General features: G+C 35.6%; 1 protein-coding gene across 2 annotated transcripts in view; it reads left to right on the top strand.

Annotated features, from left to right (window-relative positions):
- The window catches only part of MSRB3 (methionine sulfoxide reductase B3), a 163,729-nt gene that overhangs the window by 24,849 nt on the left and 115,226 nt on the right, over nucleotides 1–23,654 (top strand). For both annotated transcript variants that reach the window (XM_032420303.1, XM_032420301.1), the window contains exons 2-3: nucleotides 4,657–4,783; nucleotides 22,847–22,955. In XM_032420303.1, the coding sequence (XP_032276194.1) occupies nucleotides 4,708–4,783; nucleotides 22,847–22,955 (185 nt within the window). In that variant the 5' untranslated portion in view covers nucleotides 4,657–4,707. The remainder of the gene's footprint in view (nucleotides 1–4,656; nucleotides 4,784–22,846; nucleotides 22,956–23,654) is intronic.

Genomic DNA, 23,654 nt, shown 5'->3' with positions numbered 1-23,654 from the left:
CAAGGATATGGAATGAAGAAAGACGTGGAGGTTTTTCTATGGTCAAAACCATTTGAGAGGCACCAGTTGAGACCAGTTAAGCAGGTATTTACTAGAAAGCCTCTTGGATTCTTTATACTGGGTAGCATTTCCACAACTATTTGACTACAGACTTGTTTGAAAGGGTATCTCCTGTTTCTTAGAACAGGGTTTGGGAAACCCTGAAACATGCATTGAGGAATCATCAAAAAGTTTTAATCAGAAAATTAGACAATTATCTAATCGAATTCTTTTTTTTTTTTAAGATTTTGTTTATTTATTTGACAGAGGGAGACACAGCAAGAGAGGGAACACAAGCAGGGGGAGTGGGAGAGGGAGAAGAAGGCTTCCCGTGGAGCAGGGAGCCTGATGCAGGGCTCGATCCTAGGACCCTGGGATCATGACCTGAGCCAAAGGCAGATGCCTAACCAACTGAGCCACCCAGGCGCCCCAATCTAATTCTATTCTTAATACCTACTGTGTTACTGCTCATTAGGGTTGTTCAACCAGTGTTTTAAAACACCAGATTATTTCCAAAATGATGTACTAGATATTCTGGGAAATGAAAAAGACGCATAGGACACGTGTCTGGCATTAAAAACATAACATGTTGATTATTCATAAATGTTACTCCGCTATGCAATTATTTGCATCAAATACAAAAGTGAGGAAGTTGAGGATAAACTCGGAGAATTAGAGATTTTCTGAGTGGTTCTCAGGGCTAATTTCTGCAGGGTGTTTAATGCTAATTCTTTCCTCAAAGATTGTCAGTCCTCAGATGCATGTGCTTCTCTTGCCTCTTTTTGGACTAGGATGGTTTCTGGCTAGGGTTCTCACCCAAGCGGCTCAGGGAGTGTAAAAGGAAGAAAGCTGCCAAATCGAAACTTGAATTTTTTTCGGGCCGTGGCGGGGGTGTGTAGCTGTTGGGTTTTTTGGCCTCAAAAGTGCTATATTATGAACATATTGAAGCTTTGGTGTATTCAAATGGAGTCAATTCTAGGCATCTTTAGGAGATGTCCTAAAGGTGTATCCAAGGAGTTTGGAGAAAAATTTTGAAAGTGAAAGAGAAAGGGAATTTGCATCTGGTGGAACAGAAAGAGCAAATCTAGAAATCTGAGGATGTCTCAGACTTTTTTCTTCCTTAGCTCCTTACTTGTTTCACTTAGTGTCAAGGGAGAGAAACTTCAAATAATCTTCTTGAATTAAGTGAATCCTTATTAAATGTTTGTTATCAGTCACTTTATCTAGTAGGGAAACAAAGAGTCAGAGTATTTAGAGTGAGTTGGTCCAGACTCAGGCTCTTCAGTGCCAGTTCTGTCGTGGTCCAGAGCACCGGTCCTGGAGCTCGATGGCCTGTGTTCAAATCTATTAAATCCAATTCAGCGACTCTTGAGAGCTGTTGCTCCGCCCGGGTCCCCCAGGGAGGGAGGAGAGCCTCGCTGGGTGTGACCCAAGGTTTTTCTTCAGCATATTCCATTATCTTGGCACTCAGAGCATATGTCAAGTGAATTCTGTGTTTCTGGCAGGTTATTACGCACTGAATTAGTGTGGTGAAATAAAAACTATAATAAAGCTGTACCAGACTCTTAAAAAAACAAACAAACAAATCTGTTAATTATCATTCAGTCCAGTTACGTAAGGGCCTGGTCCTCAGTGGCTCTAGGATTTTAGTCAAATTACTTAACCTGCCTATGCCTCAGTCTCTACATCTAAAAATGGAAAATGATAGTATGCATCTCATAAGACCCCCAGGCTTTAAAGAGCTAATAAATTGAAGTGCTTAGAATAGTCCATGCCACATGCTAAGGGTTTCATCCATAGTTATCCTTAGGATATCTTTATCCTACCATTTTTGTTAGGGTGATAATTTACTGTGGAAACATATCAAAGAGTAGTAAGTTTTGTGGCCTAAAAAAGATTCTGTCTTTGGAGACTCTAAATAGGATTGAGTGTAAATGGACTGTTAGAAATATCTAATTCATATAATTTTAAAATATTGCAAATATTTGTACATGTGAATAATAATAATAGCTAACATTTGCTGAGCATATACTATGTGCAAGGAGTTGTTCCAAGTACTTTTTACCAATTCATTTATTTTAGAGTTGAGGGAACTGAGGCACTGAAGGGGTAAGCAGTTTGTCCAAGGTAACACAGCTAGTTAGGGGCAGGGCCAGGGTTACCACCCAGGGCATCTGACCCCAGAGCTCACACACATCCACTGTGATAGCCCATCTTTTGTGCAAATATGTTCTGTATTTTAGATCACTTTGTCAAAATGTTTAACTTCATTTACTGCAAACAGAAGTGGAAAACATTAAAAATTGTGTTAAATCATTTCAGCATAAAGATATTTCTTTTTCTGTTCTAGAGAAGTCTTGCTCTTGGCTTCACATGTTAGAGCCATATTAATAACTGTGATTCTTTTGTTCCACTGATGTATAAGATTATGTGTTGGATTTCACCAAGGTGTCCAGATGCATGCGTCCATTTTTTAGAACTGTTTTTCACTTTACATTTTAGTGACATATTTTCAGAGTAGTGTGCAAGTAATGTCACTTTACATGCATTTTGCAAAAGTAGCTGCTTTTTCTGCTACCATTAGGATTAAGGCATTAAAAAAATTAGGGCTATATCAAATCCTAGCCTGTGAAATGTGTGCTTTGCAGGATTTTAAAATAGAGACCATTGTGATGAATCATGCTTTTTGCATTCTTCAGTGTAAAAAGACTAGACTGCTCTAAAATTACCGATCATTTTAGTTGCTGCACTTTCTTGGTGCTAAGTAAGTAACACTTTATGGGTTCTTTTAAAGAAAACTGGGCAAAACTAATTTGCCACTAGATGGAGCCCTGGCTATTTGGGTAGAAATAAATGCAAGAGCCTGGACATTAAATCATGCTAGTCATATCACACTGGAGGGCCCCTGGTATTTGAGGCCTTCAGCTTTTAATTGTAGAATGCATCTTTGTTCTTTGCCTGACCTGCAGAGTGACATCACTCCCTTTCTTCCTGTGTGCTGGCTTTGACACAAGCCAGATGGCTGAGGCCATCGGTAGGCGCGCAAGCCGCCTGGTACAGCAGTTGATGAAACAGAATAGGAAGACGTTTTATGGTCAGCTGTGGGAGCACAATGAGGCTGCAGCTTTGCTAAGTAATTACATTTATCGTGCACACTTTATTCCTCTCAGAGAAGGTCACCAGGAAAAAAAATACATTTTTATTTATAGTGTTGTGAGGTATAGACCTTTGATCTTTTATTAGTCAGTAGTCTGCTCCAAAGGAATGCTCTTTTCCCTGCTCTGCAGTCACTCGTGAAAATGACATGTTTATTTATGTTTAATGGTTCTTTTCAGCTGTGCATTGTGATACTTACCTTCCCTCTTCCTCCCTTTTGTCTCCAGTTAGTAACACAAAAATATTTTAGTTTTGTAGTGAGTTTAGTTTGGAGAAGTCAGAGTTCAGGTATGTTAATACAAGCAGATTTCTGTCAGATATACTCCAGAGTGATTTGGTAAAATATATTACTGTTTATTATGTGTTTGTTCTTTAAGGATGTCAGAAGAGACCAGGAACAGACTTTTATTCTGGGGGGATGAGGGCCAGGAAATGAATAAGACATTCATTTTACATCCATTTTTGGACATGTAGTGATTAAGGTTCACTTATAATGCCAATTTAAAATAAATTATTAAAAGTATTAGCTAGTTTTTTCCATCTTCATTTGAAGTTAATCTTTAGTAATTGAAAGACTGCACAAAACTTTAAGAAAATCCTAACTGAACTTTTCTCTGAAGTTTAACACTCACACAATTTTGAGATTCTTCCATGTAGATTCATTTCCAAAACCTTTGAAAATATTTTTACCCTTTTTAAGGTTAAGTTGTAAATATTATTCACAGAATTGACCTTGAAATTATAAATGATAAAATCGAATTAAAATTCATATTTGCTATGCTTTGCTCAAACTTAACACTTTCTAAAGTGAAGTCTCCTAGTTGTCTGTAGGTTACTTGGTTCTCTATTAAAAAAAAAAAAGAAACTAACAAAAGGCATCTCTTAATCTTCCAATATTTTATAGTCTTCTCCAGGGAGGGAGATTTACAAAAAATTGCTGGAAGGAGGCAGCATGGTGTAAGGAAAGAACACGGCTTTGCAGTGAGATATAACAGGGTTTTCTAATCCTTTTTCCACTGGTTATTTGCTTTGTGCCCTTGGACCTTTGAGCCTCGATTTCCTCACATATTATTGGGGGATAAAACCTACCTCATAGGTTTATTGTAAGAATTAAATGATACAATGTGTATATTGGGCCCCAGACAGTTCCTGTCACATGGTACGAACTCACTCCATAAATGCTAATTCTTTTCAAATGTTTTAAACTTCGTCTCTTTTCTGACCTCTTGCAAAATGTGTTCACAGATTACACTTTTATATCATGTGTATTTTATTCATAAGATATAAATAAGTCTGGGTTGAAAGTAAGCTCACCATCTAAAAAATAGGCATTTGAAATTTATTACCACTGTGTGTATGGGTTCAGTTCCAGATAAAACTGTAACCATCAATTGTGCAATGAATGTGTTTAACATTTGTGATGTTTTAATTTGTTTTTGTTTTCTTTTTTCTCCTACTCAGCTCTTGCCCCTGTTCTTTGCCTCTCGTTCTGTTGGTGAAGATATCACAGTGATGTCTGCATTCAACCTGCTGCATTTGGTGACAAAGAGCCAGCCAGCAGCCCTGCGAGCCTGTGGGCTTCCCTCAGGTTGCTGCTTCTTGTCCTGTACCTAGTGAGGGCACTGGTCTGGGGGGTGTTTCTGCTGCAGGAAATGATACACCAGAATGCTTTGCTAAATTCCGTTTTCTTTCACTTGGGCCCTAATTTGAAGACGGAAATCGGTTATAAATCACCACTCTACTTTGAGTAACATTCATTTCCACAGTCCTTATAACCCTTGGAAACATTGTCCAGTTTCTTTGCTCAGTCTATAATTGTCATTAATATTTCATGATATCTTCTTGTTCTTTAATGCACACTACACATCTGAAAATCATAATGTTCATAAGAGGCTGGCAGTCTTCATAAGAAACTGCCCCAAATCACACAAACAGGATATTCATCTTGTTCAGGATAATGAAAATGCTTTTCATTCCACATGTGGCCATTACTTTGGGAAAGGAAAAATGAAAATGAACAACTTTAGTATAATAAAGTTATTTATTATAGTTAAAAAGAAATGATGAAATAAACAAAATCATGTGTCAACTGGTTCTTAATTTAGAACCACTATACTTTTAAAAAATGTGATTATAAGCACGTACACAAGTGAAGCATGAAAGTCCAAAATTTCAGCATGTGACTATAGTGTAAATTTAACATTTTAATTTTATTATGAAAATCACAATGGTCAGATATTTTCTGTGAACATTATTTTCAATATTATTTATATTTTCTATTAATGTACATGTCTCTATTACTATATTGTATAGAGAATTTAATTCCAGCTCATTAAACATTCATTGAATATTAACTCTGTGTGCCAGGCATCGTGTGAAGCAGTGAGGATACAATGATAAACAAGATCAGGCTGATTTCTTTCACTAGCAAAAGGTGGAAATGGCGTTGTGTGAGGACCATTGAAACATATGGTGATAGGACTAAATAAACGGTGTTTATACCTGGGATGTTAGGGGAATTAAGAGAAGGATGGCCCTAGCTCTTGGGTTAGGAGCAAAATTTTTGTAAAGGAGGGAAGGTCTCTGAGGTTAGGAGGACTTTATGGAGGATATAGTTTTTAAGCTGAACCTCAATCTATGAACATCAGTTAGCCAAGGAGTGGGAAGGACAATTCTAGGCTATGGAGTATCAGGGGCAAGACATGAAGGCCTGAAAGAGCAAGGTATGTTCAGTGAGATGCAGGTTATTTAATATGGATAGCGTGGGTGGGCGAGGGCAAGTGCAAGAGGCGAGGCAGGAAGGTAGCCCAATCATGAAAGGCCTTATATGATGTTTTAAGGAATTTAAGTCTTGGGGAAGGGAAGCAGGGGAAATAACATGACTCGATTTGCATTTTGTAGGGATTATTGATTTAGTATGGTGGAAGGTCAGTGCTGGTTCCATATGTTTCTATGAGAAGGCTGAGGTGGCAGCTTGATTCGAAGGGTAGCTAAGACCTTTGTCTTGAAGCGGTATTTGAGTAGTAAACGTGTTTGTTTGTTTTAAATAGATTTTGTATCTATTTGTGATGACTTGAGAGGCTAATGAAGCTTAATGCATGACTCTTTCAGTTCTTTTGCCTCCCTGAGCCAGCCATGCCCCCGAGTGCCCCCACAGAGAATACTGGAGGAGTTTGAGGCTGGAGGGACTCATGAAATGCTGAGTCTTAGCAGTGGTAATTACAGTAGGTTTGGAAAGAAGGGGGATGGGGGAAACTGGGTGGCTCAGTCAGTTAAGTACCCGACTCTTGATTTCAGATCAGGTCATGATCTCAGGGTCTTGAGATCGAGCCCTGTGTCGGGCTCCGCGGTGAGTGGGGAGTCTGCTTGGGATTCTCTCTTTCCCTCTCCCTGTGCCCCTCCCCTGCTCTCTCTCTCAAAAACAAATAAACAAAACAAAACAAAAAAAGAAAGAAGGGAGATGGATTTGAGAGATTTTTAGGTTGTAGAACTGACAAGGTTTACCTGCTGAATTGTGTATGAGCTTGTGGGAGAACATCAATCAATGTAGTCCCTGTATCATGTGGAACTTTTTCCTAAGTATATACTATATATGACAGTGGGAGTATGAAAGTTATTTAGTTTATACATAACCATGTTTTCCACTGAAAAAAGCCCCAAAGTGTGAGAATACCAGTAGTGTTCTGTAACATGAGTTTTCTATACACAGAGGAGCCTAAGTATTTAGAGACACCTTATTAATAAATAAATTAATTAATGGTGTAGTCTTTAAGATATTAGAATCATGGAATTGAAGGATTTCATAATGAAATTGTTTAATTGAGGTATAAGTATCTTTAAATTTTGGTATCAAAATGATTCAAAGATAAATTCAACAAAGCTGATAATTCCTAAGCAGTAGCCATTATGCATAGTGCTTAAAAATACAGATTCTGGGGTTTGACTGAATTTGAAGTCTGGTTTTGCTACTTAACTAGCTGTGTACCTTGGCTTCCTTGTTTGTAATATGGGGGTTAATAATAATAGTCACCTGAAAGGTGGCTGTGGGGGTGAAATAGCTTAGGATGTGTTAAGTGCATAGAACAATGGCTGAGATTTAGTAAGCACCATATATAAATGTTCACTGAGTTCACTATAGACCTTTCTTTCTTTCTTTCTTTTTCTTTCTTTCTTTCTTCCTTCCTCTCTTTCTTTCTTTCTTTCTTTCTTTCTTTTCCTCCTTTCTTCCTTTCTTTCTTCCTTTCTTCTATCATCTATCATCTTTGTATTTTCCTAGTACAATAGACTTTTAAGAACATATATGTCCTATCTTTCATTTAACTATTTTCACTTTAATAGGAACCACAAATGCACTTTCTGTTTGAGAAATAATCATCTCAATCTGTTGTTTTTATCTCTTCCTTTTACTTATACATCCTGCCGAACCAGAATTCAAGTCCTATAAATATACATGTTTCTTTTATTCTAACTATCCAGTACTGATGGAAGCCAAAGTGTCTGTCTTTCTGGATTGCAAATCCATTTTAATTTGATAGATGAATTGGCTAGAATAGTATTCCATAATGCCTTAGTCATTAAAGCACCACTTACTTTTTAAAGCATTATGAAAGTCAGTCTTTCCAACATTTACATACTTTATGACTTGAATATTAGTAAAATCGTTACCATCCATTTATCTAAGAGAATTGTATTCTTAGAAATACAGGAATGTTGAAGAAATTAAGTTCAACAGTAATGAAACAAACTATATTTTGAAAAATAAAAGTGAAGTTGAAGTGGGAATGCTAGTTCCTATTACTTCATATAAGTAGGGAGGGAAGAGGTCAAAATTGGAGATATAGGAAATTAAGGTGAAAGTCTGGAGTCTTGCTTTAATTTACTGTTCCCTGGTCAAAACCCATTACAGCAAAAAATCTCTGTAAATCAAAAAGATTTCTGCTCCCTTAGCCAGTACCCTACTAATTTCAGGTATTATTCAATACAAAATAATTCCAGAACTAAAAAGTAATTGAAACAGGCTCTTAAAATTGATTATAACTGGATTGACCTGAATGGAGGCCATATCCCAAAAGAGTGACCTATCATTTTTCAGCTTTGACTTCCTTTACTTCTTATTTTTAAATAAAGCATAATTTTAATTTAGAGCTTATTAAGTGCATCTGAGTTATGGTTCACTCATGTTTGTAATTAAAGGTAATTTCTTTCTCCCTCAGAATTTTTTCTTAATTTCCTATAACAGTTTCATTTTGTATTAAAAGAGTGCTGGGGTAGGAGTCAGAAAACTAACCACAGCCCTGTCATTAACTTGTGTGACCATGAACATGATTGTGAACCTCTTCAGATTTCAGTCTCTTTATCTTTAAAACGAAGAATTCAAATTAGATCATCTATATAGTTCTGAGATTCTGTGATTTTATTAACTGTTGTTTTTACTTTTGGCTCTGGCTTAGTTAAATCTGGAAACTCAGTACTAATTAATGGCTGGGAATTTATAGAAAAATCTGCTAGGTTGTGGTGGGAGGACAGAAATCTTTTCCATGTTTGAACATTAGAATTCCTCACCACTCTATCAAGACTGAAGCATTATCTGAGGAGGGATTAGGAAACACAATTTTATACATAGTTTCAGTGCTTGATAAAAATTAAGTCTAATTGTAGTTTAGACTAGATAGCATGGTAGCTTTCAGCCAAGTGAGAGTATTTGTCTAAATAGTACTAATTACAGTGATAAATTATACTTTTCTCTAACATCATACACATAATATGTGGTTGTTACTTGACTTCATTGGTGTATTTAACAGTCACCATGAATTGAAGAGCCATATGGCGGTTATGTAGTTCGTAAAGATATCATAATATTCTAATGTAGAAATTAGAAGTCTTAAAGAGAGATATTTTGCAAATAGTGTTTGCAAGTCATAGAATATCATCTGTATAACTAGAACTCTCCAGAGCTTAGCACAATGCCTGGCACTTAATAAATATTTGTTAAACGAATGAATAAACATTTGGAAAGTTTACATGTAGGTGAAGTGATAGCTATAACAGAGAGTACACATTTATTTGAGACTCTTTTGCATGGGAAGATTAAAAGTAAATTTCATGGTTTGGTTGCCTTTTGCATATATTATGAAAAACAGTTTCTTTTCTCTTTTCTCACTTTGTTGCATTTAATACAATACAGTTGATACAGTAGGTATAAGACACATTGTAGCTAAACAAAGAGCAAAAGAGTGGTCACAGGGATTCATTGTGTGTTATCCATACTTGCTTTTACTTTTTCTCTCAAACAGTTTGAGTTTTAGTGGTAGATAAACTGTTTGAGGAAGAGAATAAGTACATATTATGCTTATTATGAGAATTAAGAATTCTGGCTCTTTTGATCACTTTTCTCTGGAGCACGTTAATGTTGTTTGTTATGCTTTAAATTTTCCATTTGTAAAGAGGAACTACAGCAGACATGCACCAAAGCGACATGCATAAGTAAGAATACTATCCAAGTTAGAGCTGGCAACAGCTCATTAATGGCGTCCAATGTTATGTTTATTTACCCTTTTTAAAAAAAGAATTGAGGTCATCAGTATGCTTGCTGTTCATCTACTGCATAGATTGGCTTTCTATGCCAGTTTTATTTTGTAACCTTTTAGGGTTATGAAAAGATGAATCATCTCCATGATTCTTTGATAAAAGTTATGACTCTCCTCCCCCAGAAAGTACATCTGTGAACCTACACACAATTTTTCATATAATTTCATTTTTTAACATTGTTAGATATTCTGAAACCCTTAAGGGAGGGTTCTTTGACCACAGGTTTAGAACCTGTGTTCTAAACAATATACACGATACCAACATAAAAACGGATTAGAACATAGTATATCTGATTTCTTTATTGATACCACCAATGGAATTCTCTCCCACGTGTTTAGATTAACGCCCGCCATTTTTCAGTTTCACCATTGTCTTACATGCTCATCTTACCTAACTTCTTTGATTATATTAAAAATGCTTTAGGGGAGATTTTTTTTTAAAGAAACAGATAATATTTAAAAAATAGACATACAAATTTCAACTCACATAATTCACAAAATAATTTGCAATTAATTGAATTGTACCCACTTTTTCCGGTAGATGGCACTAGATTTACGTTCTTTCACAGCATGCAAGTGTACTGATATCATTAGCACATAGGTACATTGTGAAAACTTAAACAAAAGTATGTAAAGAATATCCAGTTAAGAACATATGGATTTACAAACCACAAGTTTTTCTGCTTATATTATGTTCAAACAATATTTGTAAAGTGCAAAACCTTTTTCCATTTTCAATAGGATTCCAAGTCCCTTATGCTTGGACATCTCATCGAAATTGTCTTTCATGTGTAGACTTTCTATAAACTAGAACAAGTTTTCATAAATTAACTTATCTTAAATCCAAATAGCTGATTTAACAGTAATTTATAGCATTATATGCAACTAAATTTTCTTCAGCAGACCACCCAAGAATGAAAGAAAATTTCACATTTTGTTTTGCTGTGTTTTGAATATTTATAGAATCTTGAAAATGTTATTAGTTTAACATGTTGATTGTTACGCATGAATTAAGATATTTTTGGAAACTAAGAAAAATTATATTTAAAATGTTGATTAATGAGTACTCTGATGCAGCTATATTTTTTCTAAAACAAAATGTTTAGTAGCTCTATGATATAATAAAGTTTTAATGTTAATGTTGAAAACTTGCTGTATGACATCTAATTCCCTACCATATGAGTTTTAAAAATTATTTGTGCACAAGGCTAAATTATTATAGAACAATACATCTGTATGAATAAGGTGTTGGGCATATGGTTTGTTAAATGTGGATTTTGTTAATTTTTTATAAATATGGAATAAATTCTTCATATATACATTAATAATTATAAAATATGTAGCAACATCTAGTAGCAACAGAGATAAAAATGGGCATGAACAAAAGATAAAACAAATTTTAGCCTGAGAAACTCACTGGTCAACTAATTAACAGTGACTGTAAAGAATATAAAATGTATTATGAGTTCTGAAAACAAATGATAATCCTGCAGGGTTAGATTATCTAGACAATATGGACTTCTGAGGAATCTTATAAGTAGAGTTATTAGATGTTTATCTATCTAAACATGTTCACAAGAATGTTACCTGTCAGATCATATAGAAGGATTTATTCAAACAAGCCTGAGCCACCTTTTGCTCTCAACAAACATGTTTAATGAAGAAATGAGGCCTGTATGGCAGTTCACAAAGACTCACTAATATTGAGGCCAGATACTTGATGAATTGTCATTTTCAGTCTTTTCCAATTTGTAGCTTCATCCTAAACATTTTGTTTCAAGGTTAAATTTCTCATTGCTGCTTTTGCTAGATACATTTTAATTTAAAATGCTTTAAAAAAGATTTTACTGAGATGCAATGGCAAATTATTTCTAATTACTTTCTGTGCCTTTGCATTTAAAATCAACCATTTATTTAAAAATTTAAAATTTCCATTCATTTATTTCAATTCCCTATTTTTTTTCTTTTTTTACATTTAGTATACTTGCACTTGTATTAGCCACTTAAAATGTATGTCATAAAAAATATACCAGGGAATGACAAAGATATCAGTTATTTAGGTGATTTATAAGAGCTATACATTTATAGAATTTAAATTTATTCAACTACTATGATAAGCATTTCCTTCAACACTAGATATATTTATCATATTCAGCCACATAATTGCAAGCAAAGAATGGAGTGCTAATTTAAATCATTAGATTATTTGAATTTTAAGTAAACAAAGAAAATCCAAAATTCTATAGCTATAGTTTTCAAGATTTTGTTTTGTCGTAGAAGTGCATTTTGACCACAGAATGAGACAGCTGTTCATATTATATTCCATTTTGATTAATATTTTAATAGTTCTTGTTCAAATTTTAGATAACATTGTTTCAGAGCTTACTGTCCTATTACTGGTATTGATGAAGAAACAGATTGGAAGCTTAGTTTGTATTTACTAGCTTGTTTCTACTACCAACTTGCTTTCTGGCCCCATGAATCTGTTTTATGCCTTTTATTCCTGTTCTTCATCTGTAAACTAAGAATGACATAACAATCTTGTCGAATCTTTCACAGTTAGATATAACCCTCAGGTATTAACATTATCTCACATTTCCCGGAAATTTATTCTGTGCCACTTTAAGGGGGAATAAGCTAGAAAAATTATAAAAGGAGGGGGTGGGACATTAAATATGTCTGGGAAAGGTGATGGGTTTGATTGGCCAAAATCTATTTCTAATGTCGGAAAATCCGTGGTTCCTGCAAAGTAAGCTCCAAAAAGGCAGAGATTTTTTTTTTTTTTGCCTCTTTAGTTCACTACTACATCTCAGCAACTAGAATTTTGTCTGTCACATAATAGGTGTTCAATAAATATTTGTGGAATGAATGAATGGGTGTAAATAAGTAGCATCCTCTTATGTATCAATATAATGCCACATTGTAAATAATGTGGCCTCTGTTTTTAAGGAATGTATATCCTGGTGAGAAAGATGGCCACTTTGGGTCTGAGTCATTTTGTTATCTATAAGATGAAGTTATATACTTGACGGTTTTATGATTCTACGTAAACACTTCCTCCTTTGCTTCCCTATGGTGGGAGGGAGTAAAAGAAGTGAGAAGCACTGTGCTTCTTTCTGCACAGAATGGCAGACTGGTTCTTGGAATAGGATCTGAAGCAATGACAGTTCTTCTGAAGGATATTGAAGGAATGTGTAGATGTAATTAGCAGGAAGTGGTAGGGGTGGGGGATGGCGGCATGGGGGTGGGAATGGACTGTGAGCACATGGGTTAGTAAAAGATAGGCATGTTAAAGCACAACAAAGCATGAGTTCAAGAAAGAAATGTAATGAATGAATAAATTAAAGTAGGAACGCGGCAGACAAGAGAGCCTGGCTCTCATTAACCAGGTGTGTGACCATGTCAAGTAACTTTGTTAGGCCTTGGTTTACTCATGAGAGCTTTGGACTAGAAGTTCCTCATTTCCCAAATTATAACCTGAGGAACACTAATTAATACCCTGTAAAACTGATCCCATTGTCAAATTGAGAAACTGCATACTACCATATTTTATAAATTCTGTTTTTACATTTTATCATCTTGGTAATGAGGATGCAGTTTAAACCATTGTGTGAGAAAATATTGTGTCATTGGCAGCTCTTTTTACTTTTCTAGTGGAGCATAAAATAATCGTGTGTCGAAATACCACATATTTAATAATGCACATCAATATTAAGAAAATCTCTGAGAAGATCTTCATTAAAAAACCCATGTAACCTTGACTTTTCCAATATGGTTTGAATGTGGAAATTTATTCTTGCCAACCCTCTACCCGCCCCCGCCCCCCACCCTCCCAAGGACAACGTGTTAGCATTTTTTTGTTTATTAGAGCCAGTGTTTTATAGATTACATTTTGGGGAATGCTGGATTAGGTAATCTCTCAGTCTTAAATCCAGAGATTTAATGGAATACTAGCCTATAAGAGAAGATTTGAATGTGGAACTCAAGAGAGGATTCAGAATAGTAATCAAAGAAAAAAAAATCTATCATCAATTATTCTTTTTTTTAATTTCACTGATTTAAAATATTAATGTTGCAATTTTTTTAAGATTTTATTTTTTTAAGTAATCTCTACAATGTGTGGCTTGAACGTACAACCCTGAGATCAAGAGTCACATGCTCCATCAACTGAGCCAGCCAGGTACCCCTATTGTTGCAGTTTTTAAATTAAATTCCAAGAAACATAGCCAAAGGCATCATTTAGAAAACATCTTTTCAGAAAAAAATTTAAATACAAATAATTAAAATGGGGAGTTGAATAAATATTTAAATACAGCATGTACTTACTTAGTACTTACTCTTGCCCCGGCACATTGCTAGGTGCTGGGAGTGCAAAGGTAACCAAGATATGTATGTACCCTGTCTTTCAAGGAAATATTGAATAATTCAGGAGAAGCCCTGTGCTTTTTCTTTAGTTGTCTGGGTGATAAAGAAAAATGTAAAAATTTTTACTTTTTTTCCCTCCAGAATCTTTCACATTTTTCTGGAACATACAGACTCAAATTTAGCTATTCATTGAGTGGCAATTGCAGGTTTGTTTTCTGCCCATTGTTTTAGAACTAATTTAGATTTTAAATTTGATTTGGGAGATAATGTAATTTTGGAAATTTATAAAGCTGAGCTCTTAGACAATATAAATTTTATTTTCTTTCTAGTAAAGTATTCTTAATGTTACATTTAAACAAAATTCTGCATCCCTAAGTGAGGGATCCTATCCTTCCTTTTTGTGGGTGGTTATCCCTCATCTTCCCTTCAGTCTGTGCTCCCAAGGGGGTGAGGCAGGATGGGAGAGCGAGCTATTTTTTGCAAGTCTTTTTGATTGCATGTGAAATGTAGAATAGAAATGAGCCTGTCTGCTTTTAATTTTTTTTTTCTTTCCCTGAATGGGCCATGATGTTCTAGTGAAGACCCATACTAGAAAAAAAAAAAAAAAATTAAAAACAGGGAACTCCAACTTTGTCAGACATTTCACATGCGATCAGATAGACTTGAAGTTAAGTGACTTTCTCCTCCACTACTGTCACCTGATGATGGCAGTACCTTTAAAAATTCTCTTTTTACTCATATGCTTTGCAAGCAAGAAAATGCTTTTTGCATCAAGACATGTTTTAAATATTTCCCTAAACTTAGGCTTTATGGTCCACATTAATGTAAAAATCACTGCTATTGGTATTTGCATTACATTCTGAAGAGCTGATAAAGTACTCTAGTTCTTTTAGATACTTAAAGAATGTTGATAAAATTATTGCTACACATGACTTCAACAATTAAAAACTTCCTTGTGGCACACAAGTAAAAGAAATGCAAAATGTGGTTTCTATCTTACAGAGTCATTCAGGTGAATGTTTCACCAGGATACATGTAGTGGTAAACCTCTCCACGTCTCCTATCAAGAAAGTCATGCCTCCCTACTTACAAGAACTTACTATTAAAGGCTAGAATTTTAAACCATATTAATAGGCTTTGGATGTTGTGGGAAATAAATGTACTCCCATTGACTTCCAGTGAGAAAATGCTTGCACACATTCCCCTTAATATTAAAACTGCCTTATTTCTCAGCTCCGCAATTTCTCCTCTTCCAAATCTAAATCCATAACTTGATCCTGGCTGTTTTTACTTTGGTAAGTTAGCCGGTATCACTTACATGGAAGACCATTTGCATTCCCTTCATCAGAGCTGGATACTTACCGTCTTGACACTGTACACATTTGATCACACTACATCTCAGCTTTCTAGATGAAGTTCTCTTCCCTCTTTGAATCTTCTCTAACCCTCTGAGCCTATAGATGCTCTTTCCACAAATTATGTGAGTTTTCCATATCCCAGTTACAACTGGACCTAGTCAATCTAGATGGGCAAAGTTTGAGAATATTAATGTCTTCATTGTTAATGTTAATGTAATGTTCCATACATAAAATTTTGCATATACTTTTACTATGTGACTGCACATTGTTTTGATTGCTTTTCTTACATCATTCCTGCTAGAATGTGTGCTCTCCTAGGATAGGAACCTTGACTTACTCGTTTTTAACTTTCCAGAGCTCATCATAGTTCTTGATTCACTGTAGATGTTTAATAAGTAGTTGTAGGATGTATGAGTTAATATGAGGCTCAACAGTTTATGTTGTCAAAGAATTTATAATCTGAGAAAATAAAGTGGAAACAACTGAAGACATTTGAGAATAATTGCAAAATGCTATTTTAGCCCATGTAAATAGTACCTCACAGAGTAAATGCACTAGTACTGAGGGTATACAGAAGAAAGGAGTTATCAGAGTAGGGATGAATTTATTTGGGTATGTAGACTTGGAAGGAAAATTTGCTTGCAAGTATTTTCTCAGTTTATCTATTCAAACCTTCAGTATGGAAACCAGAGACCAATTTTATCATTCAACTATGCTCCACTAAAACATATGGTCTTGTTTAATTCAAAAAGTTTAAAATGGTATGTTGCCTTGGCATGCTTCTAATGTCCACTGATGTTAATTAGAACTCTGTGCATACATCAATAGAATATAACTGAAACCGATCTGTACAACTGTCTTATGTGAATAGAAAAACTTACCAAAGTAAAAACAGCCAGGATCAAGTTATGGACTTAGATTTGGAAGAGGAGAAATTGCGGAGCTGAGAAATGGGATATCATGAAATGGGATAATTACTATGACAAAGATATGATTTTTCTCACATATAGAAAAGAAAAAAAGTGTTTAGGAAGAAACAATTGTCTTGCTTTCTGGTTCCTAAGACCTGGAGTTTTATTTTCTTTGTGTTATATTTAGGACTTGGAGGATGAATGAAATGAAACTGAACGTAAATGTAAAAACTAAGAATGTTTTTAAAACATGGAAACCAGGTTGAGGTACAAATTTTAAACTTTCTTTAGTTATGGATATTCCCTGACATCACCTACAAGAGCACTCTGCAGGGAAGAGTGACTGGCTTGTTCCAGAAGGGTAAAAACATCATTTGGCCAAAGGATTTTGCTCTCTGGGTCCATCCAAAATTTATCACTGAAAAACATCTATTGAGTATCCTCTTACACATGACTCCAGGTTGGGAATGATAATCCGTAGTCTGAAAGGGATGACATTAATTACACAGAGCAAGTTAGCAGGGACTGCCCTCTGATTCTGGGTTCAAAGTTCAGCCAGTCAGATACTCTCTGAGAGCTATTTTGAGGATAGAACATTGCTAAAAGGATATTCCCTAACATTTCTCTTGGGAGTTAAAAAGTAATGCCAGACAATGTCTGTACTAAGATATATAATTATAAATTTCCTGGTTTAAAAACCTATTCTTCGCATGTTTAAATTGTTGCTTTCTGCCCCATTCACGTTCAGGTTTTGGCACGCGTGTTGCAGTTCCCTGTCTCTGTCTCTACCGCTGGAGCGTGAACTTAGTGTACTCATCTCTTGCACTGGCCATGTCCTCTCTGTGTTTAGAAAGCACCTCTTTGGGATATCAGTACAACCAACTTCCTCTCTAGCTTCAAGGCTTTGTCCAATGTTGCCTTCTCAGTGAGCCCTACTTTGACCATATTTAAGGTTACAGCCCTTAACTTCTAGCATTCCAAATCTTCTTTGCTCTGCTCAGTTTTGCCTTTTTCCTTCCTGTGTACTTATTACCTTCTAAGAGGCTACCTAATTTACTTACTTATTTTCATTGTGTTTTTTCTGTCTTCCCCCACCGCTGCTGCTTTCGCAGGAGCTCCATGAAAGCAGGATCTTTGTTTTACTTGTATATCCTAAGTACTTAGAATAATGCCAGCATATAATAGGTACTCAATAATTACTTGAAGGAATGAATGACTATATTTCACTTAGCACAGTACCTGGCACTCTGTAAACCTTCAACACTTTTGTTGCCTTTAGAAAACAGTAAGAAAAAAATGTTGGATCAATGGTCCTATAAGTAAGCCCTGCAACCCTAGTTTCATGGAAGCCACAGTATTGAGGCAAAAGTGTCATGACGTCTTAGACTGCATGTTAATCTTGGGAATGTTTTTCCTATGTAGGTCTACTTTGAGAGAAAAATCAGAATTGGGTACACTTCTACAGGCATGAAAGCTTTTCTTCCTCGTGCTTGGCATTTTTTTTTTTCAAACCTTTATTGAATTACTGGAATGCAAAACAAACAAACATATATGAAAAAATGGTTCATGGAATACATTTTACATGCTATTCTAAAAATGGACTAGATTTGGCTTTTATAAATGCCCACTTATTTAGAAATTTCTAACACTATCATATCTGGATAGTGTTCAGCTTTCCAATATGACAGACTAATAACCAAATGAAAATTCAAAGTGGTAATGAAAATTTAAGTATACCACTTTGAAATATAGTAGCAAGCTATTTCAACATGAATTTTACTGTTTAAACCCACTAAACTCGAAGCAAAACAAGATGGTCTTGTCATCTTTTATTTATTTATTATCTTGGGAAAATATTTAATAGTTTCAGTTTTTTCTGATCCTAGGACCAAAACTAAAGTTATGGGATCTTTAGGTCTTGTGTTGTTTTGATTTTTCACAATGAAATGTAAGATTTATGACTTAAAAGTGTTCTAAGACTTAGGTAACAGATCTGATTTACTTCTTAACAGGAAGTTAAAAAGCCTTTCAACGTTTTATAGACTTTGTGAGAATCCCATTTGAACCTTGTCACTGACCCTCTGTTGAAGGAATGAACACAGGGAAAACAGACATTGGCCAGCAGACAAATGTATTCATTTTTCTGGATGTACTGTGGCGATTATTACTCTTCTCCTTTATTATCTTAAGTTGTTAGCAATAGTTCTTGAGCTAAAAGTTATTGCATAATTTAAGAAGAAAGAAGAAAGCTCTAGCATAATTTGTCCTCACAGAATATATAATGACTATGGGCTTTACAGTCAGATAGCCCTGGGTTTGAGCTGATATATCTATTTGCTGTTTGTCCTTAGGAAGTTATTGTACAACCTCTCCGAGCCTCAGCTTCTGTATCTGTAGAATGAGCATAATGTCTACCTCCTAGAATTATTGAGAGGATTAAACATGGTTATGTAAAAATGCCTAGAAATGTGCCTAGCACATAGTTAAATACTCAAATTTTAGTTTTCTTTTAATTCTTATTTTAATCATTTTAAAAGATAATTTGTGAGAAAAATACTGCCCTAAGGGAATTATTATAGAAAAATGATTACCAATAGGATATTGCAGCACACTGAAAGAGTTAACCTGGCTACCTTTGAAACTACACTTTTAACTTCAGAATTTACTGTAATCAGAATGATAGTGTGATAGTGCATTTATTCAGACAGTGTTTGCTGAGATCACTTAGATCTTTGTGATTTGCTGTGATCTTTCGAGCTGACCTGTGAGGGTGTCAGTACATGGTCAGAGAGACTGACTTGCCTCAGGTCACATGACTGGGAAGCAGGCAGAGTCAGAACATGAACTCTTGCTGTCAGTCTGTTTCTACTTAGAGCAAGAGCTTTCCATTGGAGCTTCAAGATAATACTGGCTTTGAGGAAGCAAGCCTCAATGGAACAAGCGTCAATATAAAAAGAGACTTTAGGCATATTTCAGTAAATAAATACTCTTGGATGGGGTTCAAGATGGATCTTATCTATACCAAAGTTACTCTGTAGAGACTGGTGTTATGAGATACCAAGGGGGCAGTATCACTCTCTCAAACATACTTTGTGTTGCACGTATCCACACACACACTCACTTGTGCCTTCGAAGCACTCTATTAAACATTTAAATAAAGGGAAAAATCTTTCCCTAACATACTTCTAAGCCAATTTAGAGGTCGTTGAACAGATGTCATATAATACTAATGTTAAATTACCCTGTGTAATAAGAAAATTACAGCTCCTAAGTGAAGATAGTGAAGGGAAACCATCCAGTGAATTATTCTAGAATTTCAAAATGAAATTATTTCTTCAAAATTAACAGTGGCACCATATAACTTTAGAAAAGTGAGTCTGAGAGGGAGAAGGGAAATCAGAGACAAAAGAGAAGCCTTTCTGTGTTTATATATGTCAGTTTTGGGTTATGACGCTAGAAGAGCTAATGTAATAGTATAGCTTTCAATTGTCCAGGAAGTATATTATTAAACTATGTGGCAAGAAATTTATTAAAATCTGACTAACTGCTCATTGGGTTGTTTAATATAAAATCACAATAGTTGTTTCTAGTCTACATATACTTCCTTTTGCTATTAGGTACACTTTAAAAGCCTAATTATTTGAGAATATGGTATAATCAGAGAATAAAAATGTACGAAGTTCGACAACTTTAAATAAGCACTAGCATTTCTTAAAGAAAAAAAAAACCTCACTTAGAGGTAGGAAACAATATTTATATTTAAGGTTGAAAAGCCAGGATATAGGAAAATTTTGCTAATTTGGAAGATGACCTTTAAGTGCACCAAAACCAAATAATTTGTAGACTGTGACATAGGGCACATTCCTACAAAATTTGTGTGAATACTGCTTTAGTGGTTCTTGAAAGACAAACAAAGAAAGCTGGACTGAAATCTTTATCCCCCTCCCAGATAAGACGGAGTCTGACAAAAGAGCACAGCACTCTTTCAAAGCTTGCCATGAAAACGAGGTCTCTGTAGCACAGTTAATGAGATGGTTCGTGGTGGAAAAACAATCTGTTTTTAAGAATGTTTAGATCAAAAGTAATTTCTAATCTATGAAATAAAGTCTCCTCAATACCCTTCATTCACCAGGAAAGCTTTTATGTTTGTCGTATTTACTTCAATCAGATGTTTTCAATTTTACCTTTTCTCTCTGTACAAATACTTAACGTGGTTCGTCAATACTGACCAACAATTTTATTCTCTTTCTTCAGAAAAGAGAGATTTTTGAGAGAGGGAGAATGAAAAAGAGAGAAACATCTTTGCCTAAACGATTTGCAAGCATCTGTGCTTTAAGCTACTTTTTATGAACACTCCTTAGTAAATGACTCAAGGTAAAAAAGCAGAAAAGCATCCAATGTTAGGAAATTGCAACCCAATACCGTGTAATTTAAACCTGCAGTTGCTTCTCTTGTGCTAAATGACATACAGATGGGTAGCTTAGTTCTCTCAATTTTGGGAACACAATTGGTCTTTTTGTATGAATGAACATAGATCAACAAATTTTGGACAGAATTGTTTAATTCTAATTGTACAGGTTTTAATTATCCATGCCAGGGGAAAGAATACTTTTAACTCGGAGATTTTGTCACGTTAAATTGGCAATTAATGAATCTTTTTGGGCAAAATCAACAGAGATACAACCCTTCCAACTAATAGAGAAATAAAAACAAAAAGATAGCTTTTAAGAAGCCTACAGTGGACGGAGCAGGAACTCGGTTATGACAGTCAACTGAGAGGTAACAAAGAGCAGTTCTGCGTTCAGGCTCTGGAGAGGCTTGCTGTGACAGGACAAACATTTCTCATCTGCCCCTCAGAAAAGATTAAAAGTGTAAGTAGTAGGTGTTTGGAGAAAGCCTAGTGTAACATGGGTTCCACTGAGATGAGAGAGCCACACACCATCAGCGATATGCCCGTCCGCTCTGTGGAAGGTCAGGAGAGGCGCTGTTTGACAGCCCACAGGCCTGCTGCAAGGTGCGACTTTCTGTTTGGCTCTGGTTAGCTATCTTCCTGACTCTCTATGTTCTCATCGAGAATCAGCCGCTCTATCTTGGTGGCCCTGATCCTGGAAGCTGATATGCTTCTTCAATCCCACAATCAGGGGAACCGGTTAGTCATTTTTTTTCCTGGTTTCATTTCAGTGACCTCACATACTGTGACATCAGGTGACTTAACAGTAAAAGACATAGGGAGCATTTCTATTTTAATCAGAGTTCTTTTCATTTCAGAGGAAGTTGAGTTTAGTATTCAGGGGATGAAGCAAGCTTTCTTTTAGTAATTTCAAAACGTGGTAAGAGATTTTTGCACCTAGGGCCAACTGCAGGCCCCTTTCCCACTGTGATGAATGGCAAAAAAAAAAAAAAAAAAAAAGGCAATTTTACTGCAGTGAGTAAGGGTTGCCCTGTCTCGGAGTTATATTTCTTTTCAATCATTTGTGTAGGTAAAATAAAATACCACGTATGAACAGGTGTTGTCTGAACATTTTACTGCAGTCTGTATAGGTTGAAATAAAAGCTGCCATTGTTATTACAATCACATTAAAATTATTTCACCATTTGAATACACTTAATCAGTGAAGTCTTCCTAGATATACTTTGCAAAAAGAAGACTGTAGGTCTCTAAGTAAAATCACATTCCCTTTACTTCTTCTCTTTGTCTTCCCCCTGCCCCTATTTTTCTCACCTTTTCTTTGGAACTTATTGAATCTACATTAGTGTAAAACCTTCTTCTGGAGTCTATTAAAGCCTTTCTTGCTGCCTGTTTAACATTGTAAGATACAGTCTTTAAAGACATTTGTTTTTAAGGACTCTACAGAACCTAGTGAAGTGGCTGACAGAATCACAGAGAAGGACAAATTCCTAGTTATGGAAAAATGCATCTTTAGGGTTTAAAAAAATTGGCTGCCATTTAAATGGCCCAGAATAGAAACGGAATGGTGGTTTCAAGCTATTCTGCTAAGTTGCAAAATTATTGAATGGGGAATTATTATTTAGCATAATATGCCCATCATCTTATACACATACAGTGTAAATGTTTATAAACAGGGTTATGCTTTTTGAATTTCTTTGAAGAAAAGGATTTCCTGGTGTTAGGAGACATAGAGGATGTGCTACCATCTTTGGGAATGTTCAGTGAGTTGTTCCCATCCCATGTTGGCATCTTTGGCTGTGGCACCTTGTCAGTGCTCCAGTGGGAGCTCCTGTATCTTGAGAAAGATTCTCTTCAAACTGAGAGAACTAGTCAGCTGCAGTTCAGATAAGTTTGGTGCATCAGGGACCGGTCTAGTGGTTGACAAGTGACTGCAGAAGCTGGGTGGTGGCGGCCAGCCAAAGCAAGTATTTAGGATTCAAACTAAAAAGACTCCTTCTCCCATATCCTCTCTCTTTCCAGGGTCATGTAGGGATAAAAAGAACTGTAAGGTGGTCTTCTCCCAGCAGGAACTAAGGAAGCGACTAACACCCCTGCAGTACCATGTCACTCAGGAGAAAGGGACCGAAAGGTAAGATGAGCTGTAAGAAAAAGTCATTAAGAACTAGTTTTCTTTGCCTTCCCACCCCCTCCCATCCCCCACGGCTCTGAATCCTTTCCCTTGCCATTTAATTTAAAGAATTCTACACTTATTTGCTAAAATCTACAAATTAGTATCCTTGAAAAGGTTGAAAATGGTATTGTTTAGGTTAAGACTAAGTTTTATTTATTCTTTCCCCCATTTAATGAACACTCTATCTTATGTAAAATCACAAGGCTTTTATTAAGGGCCTGTTTTTAGTTTACTACAAAATGTGTGGAAGTAATAGCGATTTAGGTACATTTTTGGGGAAGACATCACAGTAAGCAAAACCATGAGGGACATGGCACTGTGCCAGGATACTGAAATTTTGAAGGTGGCCATTGTAAGTATAGACGTTTTGGCTGCAAAAAGAAGGTAGCATAATTTAGTTCCTTTCTACCCCACTCCAATTTCTTTTTGAAGCACATGTGGAGAAAGTATTTATTGGCTCATTTGTGGTTGGAATGTCAAAAATTTTCAATAACTGCCCTCACATGGCTTTGGTCCTTGGAAGTTCGCCCTAAGTCCTGAAAAAAGAGTTTGTTCACTTCCAAGACGTTTTTAGTGAATAAAGTCTCTCTCAGCTGATTCCAGCTCAAAGGTAACCTGCCAAGGTCCAACCATTTTGTTGTTTAATTTATACCATGG

This window comes from Phoca vitulina, unplaced genomic scaffold (genome assembly GCF_004348235.1).
Source record: "Phoca vitulina isolate PV1807 unplaced genomic scaffold, GSC_HSeal_1.0 scaffold23, whole genome shotgun sequence".
NCBI lineage: Eukaryota > Metazoa > Chordata > Mammalia > Carnivora > Phocidae > Phoca > Phoca vitulina.
Note: the sequence above shows the minus strand (reverse complement) of the source record. Positions and strands in the feature narration are given on the sequence as shown.